The 19398-nt window shown below is 60.9% G+C and overlaps 1 protein-coding gene across 14 annotated transcripts in view; it reads right to left on the minus strand.

Annotated features, from left to right (window-relative positions):
* DOT1L (DOT1 like histone lysine methyltransferase) overlaps positions 1-19398 on the minus strand; it is a 57265-nt gene that overhangs the window by 17920 nt on the left and 19947 nt on the right. For 4 of the 14 annotated variants that reach the window (XM_089905751.1, XM_089905749.1, XM_089905748.1 and 1 more), the window contains exons 3-12: positions 17984-18182; positions 17800-17874; positions 14953-15016; positions 14141-14369; positions 12420-12514; positions 11959-12021; positions 6607-6662; positions 4556-4635; positions 662-730; positions 43-149 (exon numbers count right to left, since the gene is read on the minus strand). In XM_089905751.1, the coding sequence (XP_089761877.1) occupies positions 43-149; positions 662-730; positions 4556-4635; positions 6607-6662; positions 11959-12021; positions 12420-12514; positions 14141-14369; positions 14953-15016; positions 17800-17874; positions 17984-18182 (1037 nt within the window). Of the gene's footprint in view, positions 1-42; positions 150-661; positions 731-4555; positions 4636-6606; positions 6663-11958; positions 12022-12419; positions 12515-14140; positions 14370-14952; positions 15017-17799; positions 17875-17983; positions 18183-19398 lie in introns of those variants that run through there. The other 10 variants (XM_030764495.2, XM_030764494.2, XM_089905753.1 and 7 more) reach the window with 7 other exon arrangements.

Genomic DNA, 19398 nt, shown 5'->3' on the forward strand with positions numbered 1-19398 from the left:
GAGCGCTGAGAGGCAGGTTGGGGAGGAAGGGGTGCCACTCACTATGGTGCGGTCGATGGTGTGCAGGTAGTAAGACACCGGCTTCCCCGTCCACGACACCGAGCCTTTTAGAGGCGACAGCTCCACGACGCGCATGATGGTGCCGATGTCTGCGCACAGCGGGGCGCAGGGGTCAGGGGTTGCCAGGGCACCAGGGGGAGGGGTATGGCGGGGCTCAGGTCCCAGGCGTGTCCCAACTGCCAGCTGGGGAGGTGCCCACGGCCCTCCCCGCACCCAGGCACCTGGCCAAGGACAAGGGCGATAAGCCCACAGGGCGGGTTCCGAAGGCCCGTGGGGGCCGATGTGGCAACCAAGCAGCCGCAAGGATGCCCAGCGCCTGAGGGTCCTGCCACCCCGCAGGCCCGCACACACCGCTGCTTGTCCTTGTCACTGCTCCCTTGGGTCCCGGCACCACAGTCCTGCCCAGGGCCACGTCTGGGGATGTCTGGGGTTGTCACAACTGGGGGCCTCCCTCATGGAGTGAGTGCGGCCACCGCTCCACATCCCACAATGCCCGGGACGCCCCCCGCCGTCACCACTGCTGGCGGGTGACCCCGCTTTAACCCACGGCAGGTGCTCATAATTACACGTGTTAAGAACTCGGCAACACGAGAGCTCTTACCACTCAAGTTTCTACTGTTTATTCTGAAGTTCAGAGGTGCAAAGGGCTTCGAGGACACAATTCTGCCACCTAAAACACAGAGAGGGATCAGTGCCGGCCGTGGGGACACCAGTGCGCGATACGAGCAAGAGCCTGGTGAAGCTTAGAGCACCAGGACGCAAAAGCATCCAGAGAAACCAGCCCTCTGAACACAGAAAAGCCGAGGGACTGGGAGTCCTGAGCTAACCTCACAGCTAAAAGCAAACAAAGCGGCGCCTGAGGGCTCCGACCCGTCTCACGATTTGCTTTCCTGCAAAACGTGCTCAGGGCCTCACAGTCCCCTGGGTCTCGTCGTGGGGCCCGCTGGGCACCCCCTCTACAACTTCTGCGCTGTCTAGATGCGCCACACCCACACCAGACCCGGACCAGAACCAGCCCTGACCCCAGAGACAGACAGAACCTGAGGGAGAACCGGGTCCGGACAAACAGACAGAACCTAAGGCTGGACCAGGCCCTAACACAGAACCAACAGAACCTGAGGGAGAACCAGGTCTTGATCCACACACACAGACAGAACCTGAGGCAGGACGAGGCCCGACTCCAGGGAAACAGGACCTCAGAGAGAACGGGCCCAGACTCCACACAAACAGAACCTGAGGGAGAACTGGGTCCTGATCCACAGGAACAGACAGAACCTAAGGCAGAACCGGGCCCTGACCCCACACAGACAGAATGTGGAAGGGTCAGGTCGGGAACAGCTGTACAGAAAACAGTTTTTCCAATTAACTCCCGGCACGTGTGCAGTCATTGTAGGGAAAAGAACCACAAGGACTCGCAGCCTCCTGCAGTGAGGTCATGATTGATGATGTCACCCCCAGGTTACAGACGCTTCCCCCATCCTGTATGAAACACTGTCAGGAAACGTAATACACCAGAACGTTCCAGCGTAGGAAATACAGAACCAAATATAGAAGTCAAAGAAAACGCGTGCTGAGTAAACTGAAGCAGTCAGGATGAGCCCTCTGCTCGCGCACGCGTTCACGGCTCCCCAAGCCCCAGCCTGGCCTCTGGGCGCCCCCCACCCCGAGGAGGCGGCGATGCCAGGTCCCGGGCTGGCCAGGGGCGAGTTTGGGCAGTCGGCTGGTTGTGACAGCAAAGTCACAGCAGCCAGAGGCTGAGGGGGTCCCCTGGGCGCACCTGAAGAGTGTTGAAGGGAGGACGCTCGAATTAGGAATGTGCCCCCTGCAAGGCTTCCGGGACAACAGGTGACCTGAGGGGACTTCTGTGGGCATGTCACCAGGGGCCCCGAGACAGCCGCGTGCAACACCCAGGCGCTCAGGTGGGACACGGGGTGCGGAGGGCAAGGTCAAGATGACCACGAGGGACAAGTGAAGAATGGGCAACATCCCACAAGACAATGAGGCCCGATGCCCAGCGGGCCGCGTCCACAAAGATGGAGGGGCCACGACCCGAGGCCCTAAGGCTAGAGAGTCGGGACTGCACAGCCCAAGAGGTGCCTGTGGCAGCTGGCAGAGCAGGAATCCACGCTCCTCTCCCGGGTGGGGCGCGGGGATGGGCGCCGAGTGCTCAGGAGAGGGGCCCGGGCAGGGCGCTCGTTCCCACAAAACCATCAGGAGCGACCCTGCCGCACGCTCAGGCTCACGCTCACCTGCACACGCACACACGCAAACACACACGCAGCCGGCGGTGCTGAGGGCAGCTGGAAACTCTCTGCGTCCATGCTGGGTGATCCTTCCCCTCTCCTGTTTGCTTGAAATGTTTCATAACAAAACTTCGGGGACACACCCTGTTTCTCTCTCCCGGCCACAGAGGAGATCAGGATGGCACGGGGGCCTCCCCGCAGCTGCGGGGACAGGGAGCAGTGGGGGGGGGCAGGACAGAGCGCAGCACGTCTGCCCTGCCAGGGCTCCTGCAGCACGTCAGGGAAGACCTGACGTGGGAATCGGGGCAGCAGCAGCGGCCGGAGAAGCCACCCTCATGAGCCCAAGGATGAAGATGCTTTCTGGAGACCTCTCTGCAGGACAGGTGGCTCCTGCCATCTCATGTCACGACTGGAGAAGCATGGGGACACACTGTCAGGGCTGCATCCCCGGCCAGGCCCCAGGAGGGGGAGCGGGCAGAGCCCAGCGGGGCCGTGGGCATGTGGGGCAGTATATCTGACCTCACGCTGAGGTCATAGCCCACGGGGGGCCCGGGAGACTGGTCCCGTCCTGCCAGGAGGACCCCGAGAAAGATGGGAACCCGAGGCTAGAGTTCTCACACGGGTGGCGACAGCCCCCGGCCGAGGACCAGAGCCCGGCCGTGTGCGACTGGGCGTCCAGGAAAAGAAGCCCATGACTCCACCAGCAGTGGGATGACCCCCACGCTCCTGGAGCAGAGCGCGTCACAGGGCACAGACGGAGCCGCCATCATCCTGAGTGTTCACCACACATGGGAAGCTACCGGCCTCCCCACGGGGAAGAAACAAGGCAGCAGGTGAGAAGCAGGCGCGAGGGCACAGGACAAGGGGAAACGCAGGCCCTGCCTGGGTCCCCCAGCTGCTGCCCTGCTTGTCAGGACCATCGATGGTGCTGGGACAGAAAGCGCCCAGCTTTCTGAGGGAGGCGGACTGGGGAGGACGGCCTGAAGAAGCAGCCACTCCTCCGTCCCCTCTTCCTGGAACACACCGGACCTGCTCTCCCACTCTGAGCCTAAGCGCAACTCACCACGGGACCCAGGGGCGGGCACGAGAACACAAACTAGGTTCAAAGAAACTGGTCAGCTCCCAGCTGTTTAGAAGGCTCCCACCCAGGTGCCTGCATCGGTCTGATGCTCCATGTGCACGAGGATGCCCCAGGCACAGCTAAGGGACACCTCATGTGTGCTGCTGGGCCTGGGAAGGCGCGACCCACTCTGGTGGCTAAGCCGAGACCTCGACACAGCTCCCTCCCTGCACCTTCAGTGGCCTGGAGGGATCTCACTTGGGGACCACCCTGCTCAGGCTCACCACGCCAGACGGAGGAGCTCGGGACACAAGAAGACCTAACAACCCCTGCCCGCGCTCCTGAGGAGGGGAGAGTCTGCTCAGACACCAGGAGCTCCCGTCGACCCAAGCGCTTGGCCTTGGCACTTCCCTCCCGGTCTCTTCCTGGCCTGTCCAGACCTCCCCCCGCACCAGGTTCTGGCCAGATGCCAGCAGCACTCACTCCACAAAAGCACCAAGGTAACCTGTGAGTCTAAACGCTTTCATAAGCACGGGAGAACACGCCCCTCCTACTTGGACACAAGAAGGGTGAGGTCCCCTCCGGTGTCCGGGTCTCGACTGGCCCAGGGACCGAGTGTGAGGGGGAAGGGGAAGCAGCGGGAGTGGCGCTAGCCAGGCAGCCCGGGTCCAAGTACAGGAAAGACCCGACCAGCAAAGGCCACAGGGGCTGGCCAGGGGAACCCCCATGCCCTCAGCGCCCCCAAGTCAGGGTTCCAGATCACATGGGGACACCCAATCAAGTTTCAGTTTCCCATACACCGTGAAGAATCCTTTAGGAGAAGGCAGGATGTCCTTGAACTAAGAAGTCACTCCCTGTCTCCGCAACAGAACGAACCAGACAGCCTGCAGCTCCCCTGCTAATCTGGTCCCCGCCCCAGTCCTTCCGGCGGCTGCAAGCTGGGGCCTGAGCGGGGGAGGCGTCGGGTCTATTCCACCACACACACTGAGCTGCAAGGCACCCTCCCACAACCTAGGTGACGGTAAGAGCCACCATGGACGGGACCCGCTGCCTGAGGCCTTCCCACCAGGGCCGATCCCAACGCCAGTCCGGACCCCACCACCTGCGATCAGGGCCACAGTCGCAGAGCCCCGAGCAGGCGCAGACGCGGGATGCACGGGGTGGGGGTGGGGGGTGGGGGGGAGTCCATTACCTTCCTTCATGTTTGCGAACCGCTCCTTCAGCTGGTGATCCACCTCAGGACCAAAGGCAAAGTTATTCACAAATATAACACTGCAAAATAATATTCCAGTTGAGTGAAAGGAGGTTCTACTTGCACACACACACAGAGCCGCCGCGCCTACGCCACCTACCGCCTCTGCCCGCACCACCTCCGCCCAGCCTGGGGACGGGTGCCAGGGCCCAGAGGCTGTGACTGCCACCCTGGGTGCCGTGAACACAGATGCCGCGACAAGCAGACCCCTGGCTTCCTTGGGAAGGCGCGCACGGACACAGGCCCAGGGCAACGGGCTGCCCCACCTGCCCCTCCGGTGCCCCAGGGTTGGAAAGCGGGCAGCTCGAGCACCCCCTGGGCAGAGAGGTGCGAGAACACCCGGGCAGGAAAGCAGCACAGACCCATCAAGCTGCACCACCACCCAGGGGCCCAGCGCCAAGTTCTTCCGAGGCAGGGCCTGGCCCATCCTCTCCCATTTCTCAAACGTTCTCTGGCACCCGACGGCCCGAGGAAGCGCTGCCTGAAGACGCCCACTGGGTGGTGGGAGACTGCTGCCTGCACAGGCCCCCAACCTGTCCCCTCCTCTGCCCGCCGGCTCCTGCCCCCATGGAGGACCCCCACCAGGGATCCCTTCCCCATCTGAACGTGATGGACAGCAGCAAGCTGCCATTCCATGCCACTTGTCTGGAATCTCGGTACTAGGACAGTAACGGAAGATCTGACCGGGGCGAGGATGGTCACGGGCAGTAGGAGAAGCACTGAAGGTGTAAGCCAAGCTCTCTCGCTGCCGACTGCTTGGAAAGAAACCCAGATGCGGTGCGGTTCAGGTTGGAGCCGACGGGCAGAGCCCTGATGAGAGCGGCGAGCTGGGGAGGCTCCGACAGGGAGTGGGGCCGGCCTGGAGGGGTCCCTGCTCTGGGACGGAGCCTGGGGAGGCTGCACGCCAGGGCCTCAAGGTGGCCAAGGTGGGGAGAGGGGGTAAGCCAGGACAGACCCTGGGCTGCCCGAACTAGAGTCACCCGAGAGGAAACAAGGAAGCTCCCTGAGGCCCGCAGAAGCCAGGATGAAGACCCCTGAGCACAGAGGAGCTGGTCAGGGCGGGGGCACCCCCAATAGGAAGCAGAGCGCCTAGGGCGCTCGCCGTCTGGGGGGCACCGTCTGGGGGCCCTGGCAGAGCCCGGCCTCGGGGCCTCGCGGTGCTCTGGGCGAGCTCTTCCTTGCCGGGCCACAGCTGCTGGATGCCCCCCATGGGAGAGGCCCCCACGGCAGCTGCTCCAGAGCCCCCCGACCCCGTCTGATCTGATGGGGACACCCACGGGGTCAGCACGGTCCCCTCAAGAAAAGGGGGACGGCGTGCCCAAATCAGGTGAGACATTCTCACAGGAGAGCGAGACAAGGACAGGCCTTTGTGAACGAGGGACACCTGCTCCCTACCTGCCCGCACGGAACCCAGTGGTGGGGCCTCGGGGCGCCATGCAGCGAGCACATGCAGAAAGAAGGCGGGGAGGCCAGACCATGAGGTCGAAGGGAAATGGTGTGACCCGCCCCCCGCCAGAGAGCTGAGAGAGTGACAGGCCCGCCCCGCAGTCACCAAGCCTGGCCATCCCCACTGAGCCACACGAGCGCCTTGCGCTCCACAGGTGCTGCCACTGCTGCCGCCAGGTGCGCAAGCGCGGGGTCCAGCCCGCTCCCCGGCCCCAGGCCTGGGCAGGACAAGGGAAGGAGCCACGGAGGCAGAGCTGCCGGCAAGCTCAGGACACACGGCGGTGTCGGCCTGGAGACTGCTTGCCACGGTGCTACCATCCATCCCGGGGAGGCCCGAGAGCAGGAACCTGCACTGAGCCCGGGCCCCTCCCCGCACTCTCCGGGCCCTCCCCGCACTCTCCAGCCCCTGCCTGCTGGGATGACCCCCGTGGGGGGGGGGAGCAACCCGGTGTGGGGGGGGATGGGGAGCTGTGCCACCCCGTGCCATCCTGCCTTGCCCGGCAGGCCCCTGCGGCCCTCGCAGCCTCACTCTAGCCCGGCCGTACCTCGTGTTGGCGATCCGCTCTCTCCACTCCTCTGAGAGGAAATCTCCTCTCTCCAGCTGAAAGGAGAAAAGAGGGATAGCCCATCACTCAGGGGTCTCGCTCGCCTCTGCACCCCACCCCTGCCTGCCCCCCAAAGAAGAGATGGAATGAGCAGAGGCCCTGAGTGGGGAGGCCGCGGCGGGGCGGTGGCATTGGGGCCAGGCTCCCACAAGGGGACGGCGGGGAGAGGCCGAGACCACGCCATGGCCATGCAGGGCCAGCAGGGGGCGCCCCGAGGCGGCCGTGCTGGACAGAGCACACGCAGCAAGGGCTCAGCTCTCCTGCACCACCTCGCCTGTCTCCTGGGCAGCAGGGCTGTCCTTACGCCCTCAGCACTGCTCTGACCACTATCTTTGTTAGCCGACTAATCTCATTGTGCCTCAAGGCCAAAGTCTGCCTGAGACAACTCAGACCTTATTAACCTAACTGCCCAGAACTGTACCATTTAACAAACCAAGAAATCTGGCTTTATAATTCTTCAAAAAAAGGCTATCATCCCACTCCTGGGTGTCCACCCCAGAGAAGTGAAAACAGACCTCCACAGGAAAACCTGCACACCCGTCCGCAGCAGCAAAGGTGGGAACCCACGTGTCCATCATGAACGTGAACAGATAAACACCCTGTGGTCCCTCCACACACGGGAGCATCACCCAGCTATAAAAAGGGGTGAAGCCCCGACACTCGCTGCAACGTGGACGGACCCTGAGAACACGATGCTCAGTGAGAGAAGCCAGACACAGAAGGACACACGGTGTGTGATTCCATTGATGGGAAACGTCCAGGACAGGTGGACCCACAGACAGAGTGTCTCTGGGGGAGGGTGGAGGTGGCTGCTGGCGGCCCCCATCTGCACCCCACAAGCCATCAGGTGACCGGAGGCCCTCCAGGCAGCGATGGGGCAGCGCCGCCCAGCAGGGCTGGCCCCTGAGCCTGTCTTGGGACGGGCAGGAGGGAAGACCCCAAGCGTAGGAGCCTGTGAATGCCACGGCGCCCAGGCAGAGCAGCTGCCAAGTCCGGCGCCCTCCAGCACACAGGAGTCACCCAGGGACACGAGGGGCCGAGCCCCGCAGGGCAGAAGGGAGATGGCTGTCCTAAAACACCCAGGTGCTGTGGGAGGTCTACGTCCCAGACGTCCGCGTCTGCTCGCTGGGTCCTCTCCCCTCGTGAGGCTGCCACGGTTCCCTGCGCACAGCCCGGCAGGCTCGGGGCACTGACCCAAGTCCAAAGTCCTTACGATGCCGCACAGGAAAACGCTCAAGCTGCAGGCCTGAGGCCGTGTCCTGGGAAGGGCGCTCGGTGTCTGGAACCCGACCTCGGGGGCTCCCTGTCCGCACACTCTCTGGGAAAACACGGGGTCCACACGGGCACCTGCTCTCCTCCCAGAGTCTGGGGTCTCGGCTGACCGGCCCCCAGTGAGAACCCTGGGCTGGGTCTCTGCGGCCAAGAGAGCAGACCACAGCCCCCGGGCACTGGGTCTTGTGAGCCTCCCTGGGGCGCACACCTCGCTCGTGCTGTCACATCTCGTTTGGGGGAGTGAAGCACGTCCTATAGAGTCTGGAAGCTTGCGCCTGGTCCCCTGGACCCACCCTATGCCTCTTCCCTCTGCTGGTTTTGCTCCATCCTGTCTCAATAAACCACAATGTGAGGACGACGTCTGCTGCGTCCTGGGGTCCCGCAGGCTCGTCCTGATGTGGCTTCTCTCTCCATGGGGGCTCACCCATCCAAGCCACAGCGCCACTGCTCTGTTGTGGCCTCATGTTCAAGGCAAGAAAACAGCCACTGTCCCGGCCCCGCCGCCATTCGCCTCTTGACACAGACTGGCCGAGTCGGCTCTGTGTTGCTGGGGCCAGTGTGCCCGAGTTACCCGTGCCAGGAAGATGTCACCCCCACCAAGGACCCGTGACTGGCCCCAAGATAACCAAGACCTCCAGTGTGGAGAAACGCACACAGGCATAAGAGAGAAGAACGGACCCCAGCCCGCAAAGGCACAGGGGCTGCCACCGCCTGCCCGGGGACCTGGCCGGGGGCACCTCCCCACACGGCACTTCTGTGAGGCCGCCACCGCCCCAGGCAAGGGAAATCTGTGTGCCAGGCCCACTGCCAGGGGCCGACAGCACGGGGTCGCCCGGCGACAGGGGGCGCCCTGAGGTGTGACAGACGCAGGCAGAAGCCGAGCGTAGGGAGGGCCCAGGGCCTCCGACGGGAGGAGAGCTGTGGGCTGCAGGGCCGGGCAGGGACTGAAGAGGCGGCTCAGACGCCAGGAAACACACTGGGCTCGGAGGCTCCTGCTGGCTTTGTTCCCCCCTCAGTTACTAAGTGACAGGGGCAGGACCCTGCCCGCCAACCAGGGCACCTGCTCCCAGCCACAGTGGGGGCACCTTTCCAGACCCAGCCGGCAAGCTCCTGCCAAATCCAGGCGTTGGGCAGGGGCTGTCGCCACACCCTCCTGGAGCAGGGCCACGTGGACGCCAGAGGCACAGCTGGCTGCCACTCCAGACACGGCCGCCAAGGCCACGACCAAGAGTCCTCTGAGCCGAGTTCTGCTCACAGCCACCTCGCGAGGCCACAGAGCAAGGGCAACTGACAAGCGCCCTGGACCTCACGAGGCCAAAGAGCGAGAAGGTTTACACACAGGGAGCCCCGCCAATGAGCCAGCTGACGTGCCACTGACCCCCAAACACCCACCAGGCCAAGCGCTGCCGCCCAAAGGTGATGAGGGGAGGAAGGGAGGAGAGGTGACCCGCCGGGGCGGGCAGCCCACCAGCCTCACCCCCGCCTCTCCCTCCAGCCGCGGGGATTGTACCAACAGCTAGAACCACACTCCAAATAAAGCAGCGAAGGCTGCCCGCGGATCCATCGGGGCATCCCTGGGACCTGTGTCGATGCAGACTTCTACACTATGGGATTGAACTGCTTGGCCCTCTCACCAGAAGCAGGAGGCACTTCTTAAATTTAAAAACCTATGTTTTAGGAGGTCATAAGGTCTTAGGAAAATGGTAAACCATCCAGGAACTCTTAGCAGCATGCCAGTGGATCTAGGGACTGGGCAGGAAGAAGTTTCCTGGAAACAGAAACCAACTGGACTGACTGCCCTCAGCCTGAGCAACGAACATCAGAGGACGTCAGATGCAGGAGGGACACAGGAGGCCAGAGGATACACCCCTCGCTTTTCACTGAGGGGAGAGAATCGTGCAAGAAATCCCACCAGGAAAAAGGGGAGGGGAGCTGGGCCCAGCCTGTAGATGTGCAAGTCCTGGTCCAAGAACAGCAGAGCAGAAGCAGAGAGGGCACAGCCGAGCTCACACCACGAGGCCACACCACCCTGATATCAAAGCCAGGCATCACGAGAAAGGAAAACTACAGACCAGCATCCCTCTCGGCTGCAAATACCCTCAACAAAATAGGAGCTATACCCCAGGGCCAGGCGGGACTTATCCCGGGCATGGAAGTACACCAGCCTTTGTACTCTGTCCCCTCAACAGGCCAAAGAGGAAAACCACACAACGCAAAAGCAGCTCTAACAAAACCCAGTACCCATTCACAATAAAGATTTCCAGAACAAAAATAAGAACAGAGGTGAACCGCGTCAACTTTAAAAAGAACGTCCACAGAAAAACCCCAAAGCTAACATCACACCCATGGTGAGAAGCTCGAGGCTTTCCTGCTGAGATCAGGGGCAAGAAAAGGATGTGCCCTCTCAACACCACACCAAAAGCCCCGGCTAATGCAATAAGACAAGAAAAGGAAAGGGTACCGACTGGGAAGGAAGACATAAAACTGCCCTTGTTCAAAGGTGATGTTATCGTCTATGTAGAAAATCCAAAAGAGTCAACGAAAACGACGACAACCCTGGAACTAACACAGTAACTACAGGAAGGTTGCAGGATGAGGGTATGGATGTACGTCAGCACAGCGCAGACAGAAGTCAAGTCCAAACCCCCCAGAGCGGCCAGCACATCACTGAAGGAGGAGAACGAGGCTGGAGGCCCGATGCCACGCGGTTCAGGACTGACTCTCACGAAGACGCAGCTGTCAAGACACTGCGGTGCCACTGAGAGAGCACACAGGGAGAGCGTGGGACGGAGCGCAGCGGCCGCTGGCCTTGGACGAATCAACAAAGACGGCTCAACAGAGAGAGGCAGCCCTGCAGCAGACAGGGCAGGGCAGCTGGATGTCTGCACACGGAGAAATGAATGTAGACGCAGACCTCACGCCCTCCACCAGAAGTAACCAGAAAGAAACCACGAACCTACAGGCAAAACGCACAGCCACAGAACTCCTATACGATACCATGAGGGTAAATCTAGGTGAGCTGAGGCTTGGCTTTTTTAAACACGACACCGAGGGCACGACCCATGAAAGGAGAAATGGCTAGGCTGTTCTAAGAGCCTGGAGCCCCCTCTACTGCGCCCCCATCCGCCTCCCACCTACAATTACGTGACCCACTCTGGGTCCCTGAGGCGACGGGGACGCCGACTCTGGCCCCACAACCCTGCCCGCAGGACGACGCAGGGAGAGCAGCGAGCACGGCAAGGAACTCTGGGAGGGGGCGTCAGGACCACGTCGCAGCCAGCTGGGGTCTAAGTGACCTGGGGGGCGTGAGATGGGAAGTGGTGGGTGTGGTGAAGATCCGGTTGCGGACCCCGCCCCCTGCGATGCCCCAGCAGCGGCCCAGGGGATGGTGGCTGCATGGCGGCCGTGCGTCCACAGGCAACCGAAACCTGGCAGAAAGACTGATGAAGCCTTGAGCACAGAAACGCACTCGAGCCGAGGATGCGGATGCGGACACCCTGGGTAGGAGGAGCAGAGAGAGAGGCCAGAGCGTCCAGGATCCAGGAGCGAGACCCGAGGAACCTCGGCGTCGAAAGGCCGGGCTGAGCGATGCTGAGTGAGGGGCAGAGGGGCAGGCGGCACCGGGACAGCTGGGGGACTCATCCGCTGGGCCCCACGCTGCTGCGGGGGGCAAGCAGGAGAAAGATGCCCTCAGCCGGCCCGCGGACGGGGCAGAGGCCGCCTCGCCCGCACCCTGCCGCCCCCACGTGCCAACCCGGGAGGGGCGCTGCCTCTGAAAGAGCCGGTGCTCTGAGGCCTTGCCAGTGCCTGGGGGGCTGAGGAAGAGAAACGCCACGTGGGCCACCTCTGTTCTCTGAGCGCCCGCAAGGGCCCCCAGGAGGGAGGATGAGAGTGGCCGGCAGAGGGTGGAAAGCGGTGGGGAGGGGGCTCCGGGTGGCGGAGCTGCCCCCGCCCCCGGGGGCGGAGGCTCAGGGCAGGCACTGCACCAGCAGCCACGGGGCATGGAGCGGTGGCACTCACTGTGTATTCTGCATGCTTTTTTCCATACCATTTCATCCACTTCCTGAACTCTCGGTCCATGGTCTGCAAGGGAGCCGAACCAGACAGCCCATCAGGAACCAGGCAGCCGGAATGGCACCCACGGCTCCCGAATCCCCCTTCCTCCCCTCGCCCGCCCGCTCCGGGGTTCCTGGCAAAGGCTCCCGACCACAGGGAACCCGAGTCAGCGGGCGTGCGAATCACAACTCTAAACACGTTCCTGTGGGGATGACACCGCTCAGACGTGTGCTCTCCCCAGACTCTGCCGCCCCCCAGGCAGACGCCGGCACAAGGGTGATGCCAGCTGACCCCACGGTACTGGGGGAACTCCCCTCCCCTTGACCCCCGGCACAGGCCACGCCCTTGACCCACAGGCCACCACAAACCAAGGTTAGAAAGAAAAGCAACAGATGCAACCATGCCCAGAGCCCAGAAGCGCTCACCTCCGCGTACTTGGCCGGGATGTCAGCTTTCTCGACACCATAGTGATGTTTGCAGTTGGTAGCCGCAGCGACCTGCAGCACAACCTGGCCCACTCCTTCAGAGAGAGAGAGAGACAGACAGACAGCAGCAGGTGTCAGATGTGCACTGTGACAGAGGCCACACGCCAGCCACTGGGGCGATGGCCACAAGGTCACCAGGCAGAGGCCACAGTCTCTCAGCGAAGGTGCCCGAGCGCTCTCCGAGGTCACAGAACGTGTTCAAATGCCCCAGGCCGTGGGCTGAGCCGCCACCAGGGAACAGCCATCTGGGTTCCACTTCATCATCCAAGGACAACACTCCACAGCCCCCCAACCAGAGTCCGTCCTTGGTCCACAGCCCCACGTGGCATTAACTGTCCAGACACAGACCCAGCTATGTGGGACCCAGGAACCCCTCGGGAAGGCTCCCGCCCACCCCGGACACACCACTGTTCCACTACATGGCCAGCTTGCATCCTCAGCCGAGTCTGAAGCGGGCTCAGAGAGGGGGTGGGAGAGCCCCGCACCACACGCACACACCAGTAGGACGCAGGCAGAGTCTGCGGGCATGTAGCCTTCACGACAAAAGGAAGCTTTTTAAATGGTCTTTCCTTGAACTTAGATCAGTTGCACTTTAAACAAAGTGTCAGGAGCCCCTTGACTTCCCATTTTGAATAGAATGTACTCCAATGATGAAAACAAACCTCTATTCAGAAACACGGGGTAAACAGGGGAGAGGACGAGCGGTCCCTCCCAGGGGACAGGGGCAAGGCGTGGAGAGCTCGGCCTGAGGAGGCTGGCGCTTCTCAGAAATCATAAGCCCTCTGACACTAGGGGAGTTTTACAGGCTTTTAGAGAAATGACCTTTGAAGCGCGTGCATTCTTATCAAAACATGAATCATACACTTAAAGGACTTAAACCGATGATGACGCCACGAAAGAAGCCACCTTCGTCCCCATCTGCAGGGCCCCTGCCCGGCTGAGATGGGACTTTCGGGTCTGTGAGCAGGTCACATGGGATGGCAGAGATGCCCCAGCGGGCTGTGCTGGGGGTTCCTGATGGAGCCGCCCAACAACATGCCGGACAGCCCCCCCATCAGCCCGTGACCTCACGGGTCCCACCAGGAACCAGTCAGCCCAGTGCTTACTCAGGCAGCACGGTGTGCCACGTGTGTGCCTGCCAGGCCCTACCCCCAGGAGTCTCGACTCTGTGCAGAAGGACACCCCGTGAGCAAGCAGGGGGGCCGCTTGGGCTGGTGAGTGCGGGAAGAGGGGAGGGACCGCCAGCAAGGTGGGGGCTGGTCTGCCTCGGTGGTCCCTGGGGCCACCTGTGGGCCAAGAGCCAGGAGCAGCCCCAGGCCCAGGAGGGAGCAGGAGGGAGTGCGGCCACGAGGCCTGAGGGCACAGGGAGCAGGGCTCTCCTCTCAGCAGGAGCAGGCCAGGGGTGGGGGGGGTGGGGGGGGCGAGAAGCAGAGCCGCAGCTCAGCGCTGGCAGCTGGGCGGAGCCCATGGACCTTCTCAGGCTGGCTTAGCAGGAGTGAAGGGGCAGCTTTCTGGGCACCAGAAAGGCGGGCTTGGTTTGCGGCCTGCCGGGTGGGGAGAGGGGTGTGCTGACTCAGGACTGCAGGGTCAGGGCCCCCCCCACTGCCTAGCACTTGCCCCGGACCCCTCCCGGCGGGCACATGGGCATGGCCCACACTCACCGCTACCCAGGTCCACAAACAGGTCGTCTTCGGTCATCTTGATCTCGTCAATCATCTGAGCGACCAGGTCGAAGGAAGTCTCCCCGTACACCTCCGGGGAGAAGGGCTCATAGTTGTTGAGTTTCTCGGGGTCGGTCACCGAGTGGTTGTAGACCTGCTGCAGGATGTGGCGCAGGAGCCCCGTGGACGGCCGCGTGTTCAGCTTCATGGGCTGCGTGGTGCCCTTCCACTGCGGCACAGGGGGCGCCAGTCGGTCCACCTGGGCCCCGCCCCGCCGGCCATGCCGCTGCCCCCAATGGTGACGCATGTGTGCGGGAGCGTGTGTGTGAGCCTGTGTGTGGATGTGTGTAGTATGAACCTGCATGCATGCATGTACCCGTGCGGGGGTACGTGTGCACACGTGTGCACCCCTGGACCCAAGCAGTGTGAGCTCCCCAGCATAGCTCCCCTCTCCTAGCTGGTCTCTCCCAGCGCCCAGAGTGCCCGAGGGGTGGGTGAAGGACGGAGAAGCCCCAGGAAGGCTCCCTGTCACCCGCCCGCCTGCCGTGGCCCCCGGGGGCGCATCAGGGCCCGGGACCCCTTTGGAAGTAATGAGGCCGCTCAGTCCCGACCGTCTGCGTCACAGCGGCTGCGGTTCCCCACCTCCTACCCACTACAGGGTCCAACGCCCTGGGGTGCTGCAGGCTCTGCACTCCCAGGGCCTCAGGGGCCGGGTTGAAGCACCCAGGAGACTCGACAGGCAACAGGGTCCTGAAGCACAGCGTGGACCTGGAGGAGGAGGCGGGCCCGAGGGGCGGGTAAAGGCCACATACCAGCTGGTGGATGCTGTCGATGGCCCGGTTGTACTTGTCACAGAGCCTCTGCATGCTTTCGAAGCTGAAAGAGGCAGGTGATAGCCGCTGGCCACTGCCGAGCTCGGAACAAGCCACTGGGCCTCGTGGGAGGGGGCAGAGGTCCCAGGGGCATCATGGGGCCTCGAGACCAGGGCGGAGGGGTCGGTTCACGGGTCAAAGCCTCGGGCAGCGGTGCCCTGCAGGCCTTGGGTGGGGAAAGGGCTACCACAGCAGAGAGAGGCGGGCGGGACCAAGGCCGCCTCACCCCCAACCCGTGGATGCAATGAAGTCCCACCGCCCCAGGGCTGGGCCGCCCCTTCCCTGTCCTAGCCGGGGGTGGGGGGGCCTCCATGTTTACCCCTCGGCCTAACTTGAGTGGGTGGGGGGACAGCCGGGGCGCTGAGGGCCACGCTCAGGCAGAAAGGGCTCCCACTCTGCTGGTCGGGTGGAAGGAGACGACGGCCGACACCCCGGCTCTGCAGAGAGTAGGGTCAGCGCCTCCCGCCTCCCGCCGACAGCACTTCTGTTTACTACACCTGTTTAAGTTTCTGACACTTTCACAGATATAAGCAGCCTGTGTTAGACACTTAATGAGGGAGTTGTCGGGAGTTTTTAACAAGACTAGGTTCTCCCAAACACCAAAGGAATGAGTTTTCAATGGAACCCCCTAACCCAGGGGTACCCCCGGAGCGGTATGTGGGGCCATTTGTGGTTGTCACCACTGGCATTGAGAGATGGGGCGGGGGCTGCCTGGGATGGCCCCGCGGAGGATGACCTGCCCGACGCCTGCAGTGAGGGGCTGTGCCTGGTGCCTGCGCTGCACAGGGGAGGGGCTGTCACTCGGGGGCCCGTCCAACGACCCCTACAGGCAGGGCAGCAAGACGGCTGCTCCCCAGTGAGACGCCAGGACCCCGGGGAACCCAAGGACGCATACGGGGGTGCAGGGAGCACCCCCTGCAGCCCCTCCCCACCTGCATCTTCGAGACCCCCCGGCCCACGACCCTGGCCCTGGAAGGGCTCTGGGAATTTAAGTGCACCTTCCTTCCTTCCTAACAGAAGTAAAAGAATTCAACTGGGACCTGTAACCATATGGCAAGTTCAGTTTCCTAGAATGGCAGCTGCAGCTGAAAAGCCAGAGATCTCGAGCAGGAAAGAGCAGGCGCGGCTGAAGCCTGTGAAACTCACACACAGACACACAGCGAGGGATACGCGGCTCCAACACGCTGGGAGCAGGCTGACACGCCGCAACAAGGCAGGAAACCCACATTCCAGGGGAGCTAACCACGTGCACAGGCGTGAGGGGTCCAGCCCAGCACTGGGCCACGGGGTCCCAGGGAGCATGCCCAGCAGCCACCCGAGTGCAGTGTCTGTGAGTGACACGCCTGTCCCTGGCCCCAGGCACCCACTCTTCGAAATGGAAGGGTGGACGCGATGGCCAGTCCATCTCCAGCTCCTGTCTTCCTACGCGGGCCTCAGGGAGAAAACAACACACTAGTTCACAACCTCACTTCCTTGTGTTCTGACTTCTACACCTCCTTCAAAGCCTCTGGCTACACCCTGGAAGAGACCTTTTCCTGGGAGGATGAGCAACACGGAAGCTCAGGGGAACCTGGGCACCCTGATCCCTGCCAGGATCCACCAGACAGAGGAGCTCGGCTCTCTGCGCCGGCCCTGCTGTCACAGACCCTGAGGTCACACGGGTCCCTGGGGTGGGCACCGTCAGACGGCCCCCTGCCCTCTCCCAGCCCCACGTCCTTCCAGTCTTTCCTCAACTGGCTGAACACGGAGGGAAGAACACCAAACCCCCACCTGCAAGCACCTTGCACCAAAAGCGCCTTTAAGCACCCCAGCTGCTCTAGGCCAGGCCCACGGCACTCAACCATCAAGAGACGTGAGCTGCACAGACCTCGAGACCATCATTCAAGGTCAGCGGCCACAGGCGCCCTCACCCCAGGGGCAGGAGGCGTCCTTATCAGGGGTCAGGACCCATGGATGCGCTGCCCGCCCAAGGCCGTGCGGCCACCTGTGCCGACGCTGCGGGGATCTGGCTGCTCTGGACCAGGGGCCAGCACGGGTGGCCTCTTGTCACAACAGCAAGTGCTGATGACTGAACGGGGAGGACGAGGAGGCAAGGGGGTGGGACCAGGGGCTGACTGAGGCTGGGAAGGCCGGCCAGGACCACAAGTCCTCCAAACACGGAAGTGAGCCCACGTGAGCAGGCCTGGCAGCAGGGCCTGTGCGGGGCTCGAGGGCGCCTCAGGGCCGCGTTCTCTGCCATAAGCAGCTACTTAAGCCCGAGCCTGCGTGCCACCTCGAGCCTGCCAAGGACAGAGACAGGCAGGAGCGTTTCTCAAAGAAAAACAAAAAAAATTCCAGGCAGGCATTCCAGACACGGCCTCGCCCTTCCCCACCCAGAGGACTCTCCTTGGAGACCCAGGATGTGGCTGTAGGAAACTGCTAGACGTGGCCAAAGCCAAGTGAGACCTTGACCAGAGCTGGGCAGGGACCAAGGCTCCCCAGGCCAGGCCGCCGGCGCTGGCAGCTGCCTGCCGTGAAGAGTGACTCCTAACTTGGGGTAGTTTCACACACACACCAATCCCAGTTGCTGCAACGTGCAGTGTCCAATTATGTCCTCACTCTGACAGCCTCTGCCAATATTGGATAAACATTTCCTACCAAAATAACTCAATGCTGGCTCTGAAAGGAAACTCTAAAAGGAACTTTCCCATCAGCCTGCAGCATCGAGGAAGATCTAATTATAGGCTGTGTCCACACATGCTGAGCCCGTCCCAAGTGGAGACGCAGTCCAGGCAGAACCCGGCTTACCTTTTGGTGTCGTAGTCGATTAAAACATAATTCTCCATAGCGAGCTTGAGATCTGGGATTTCTTCACAGACCCACCTGAAACACAAAGAAAACTAGTATTAGTGCTCTATTTTTTACTCTCAACACTGTTCTTAAACACTCTTTACTGTACAAATACAAAAACAAAACATCCTCGTTACCCAACTCAAAATGTGAAAGAGTGAAGGGAGGTGTTACTTCAAAACAAAGGCTGTGGGGCTTCCCTGGTGGCGCAGTGGTTGAGAGTCCGCCTGCCGATGCAGGGGACACGGGTTCGTGACCCGGTCCGGGAAGATCCCACATGCCGCGGAGCGGCTGAGCCCGTGAGCCATGGTCGCTGGGCCTGCCCATCCGGAGCCTGTGCTCTGCAACGGAAGAGGCCACAGCAGTGAGAGGCCCACGTACCGCAAAAAAAAAAAAAAAAAAAGGCTGTGAAGTTTACAATGCCATCATTACAATGATGCTGTCCTTGTGAATTACACAAGTATTACGTTGCTTCAAGTTCCAACAATGTTGTCCATTGGGAGCTAAATGGACTTAATGTGTTACAGGGTCTAGGAAATCAACTCAGCTCAAATCAGGGAGTCTGAAAAGCAACGTATCGACCAGAAATGAAAGGGAACTATTATTTGAAGAATTAACTAATTCCAAGACAAACAACGGGGCTTCTTCAACAAACACACTGAAGGAATTCCCTGGTGGGCCAGGCCAGTGGTTAGCACTCAGAGCTTTCACTTCCAAGGGCCTGGGTTCAATGCCTGGTTGGGGAACTAAGATCCCAAAAAACAAAAAAACACTGCAAGGGAAAAAAAGAGATGGAGAGGGAACCTGCGGACTGAAAGACAAAAATATATCCACCAATCCCAAGGTGTAACCCTGATTGGATCCTGATACAATCTTGAGAAAAGTTGTGAAAGAAGAGTCATCACTACAGAACTTACAGAGAATAAAAGGAAATTAAGGGATATTATGAAAAATGGCATGTCAATAAACTCAACAACTTGGGAGAAATGAACAAATTCCCTGAAAGACACAAATTACCAAAACTGACAGAAGAAACATCTGAATAGCCCTATAGGTATTACAGAACTTGACTTCCTAATCAAATACCTCCCACAAAGAAACTCCAAGCCCAGGTAGCTTCGCTGGTGAATTCTATGAATCACTGGAGAAGTAACACTAATCCTTTTCAGGTTTATGAGGCCAACGTTACCCTGACAGCAAAACTAGAGACAGACAAAGCCTTGTAAAGATAAAGTCATCATGAGGAAGGAAATCTACAGACCAGTGTCCCTCACAAACACAGACACAAAAATCCTTTAGAAATATTAGTAAACTGAAGTCAGCAATACATCTTATTCAAGTAAGTTTCTCCCAGGAATGAAAAGTTGTTTAACATTCTAAAACTAGTCACTGTAGGGACTTCCCGGGCGGTCCAGTGGTTAAGACTCTGCGCTTACACTGCAGGGGGCACGGGTTCGATCCCGGGTTGAGAAATTAAGATCCCACGTGTCGTGTGGCACGGCCAAAACAAAAACAAAAACAAAGACAAAAACAAACTAGTCACTGTAATTTACCTCA

Source organism: Delphinapterus leucas, unplaced genomic scaffold (assembly GCF_059928025.1).
Source record: "Delphinapterus leucas isolate spDelLeu-1000000601 "Yukka" unplaced genomic scaffold, BTC_Dleu_Yukka2 spDelLeu_asBTCV2_sq25, whole genome shotgun sequence".
NCBI classification, from domain to species: domain Eukaryota; kingdom Metazoa; phylum Chordata; class Mammalia; order Artiodactyla; family Monodontidae; genus Delphinapterus; species Delphinapterus leucas.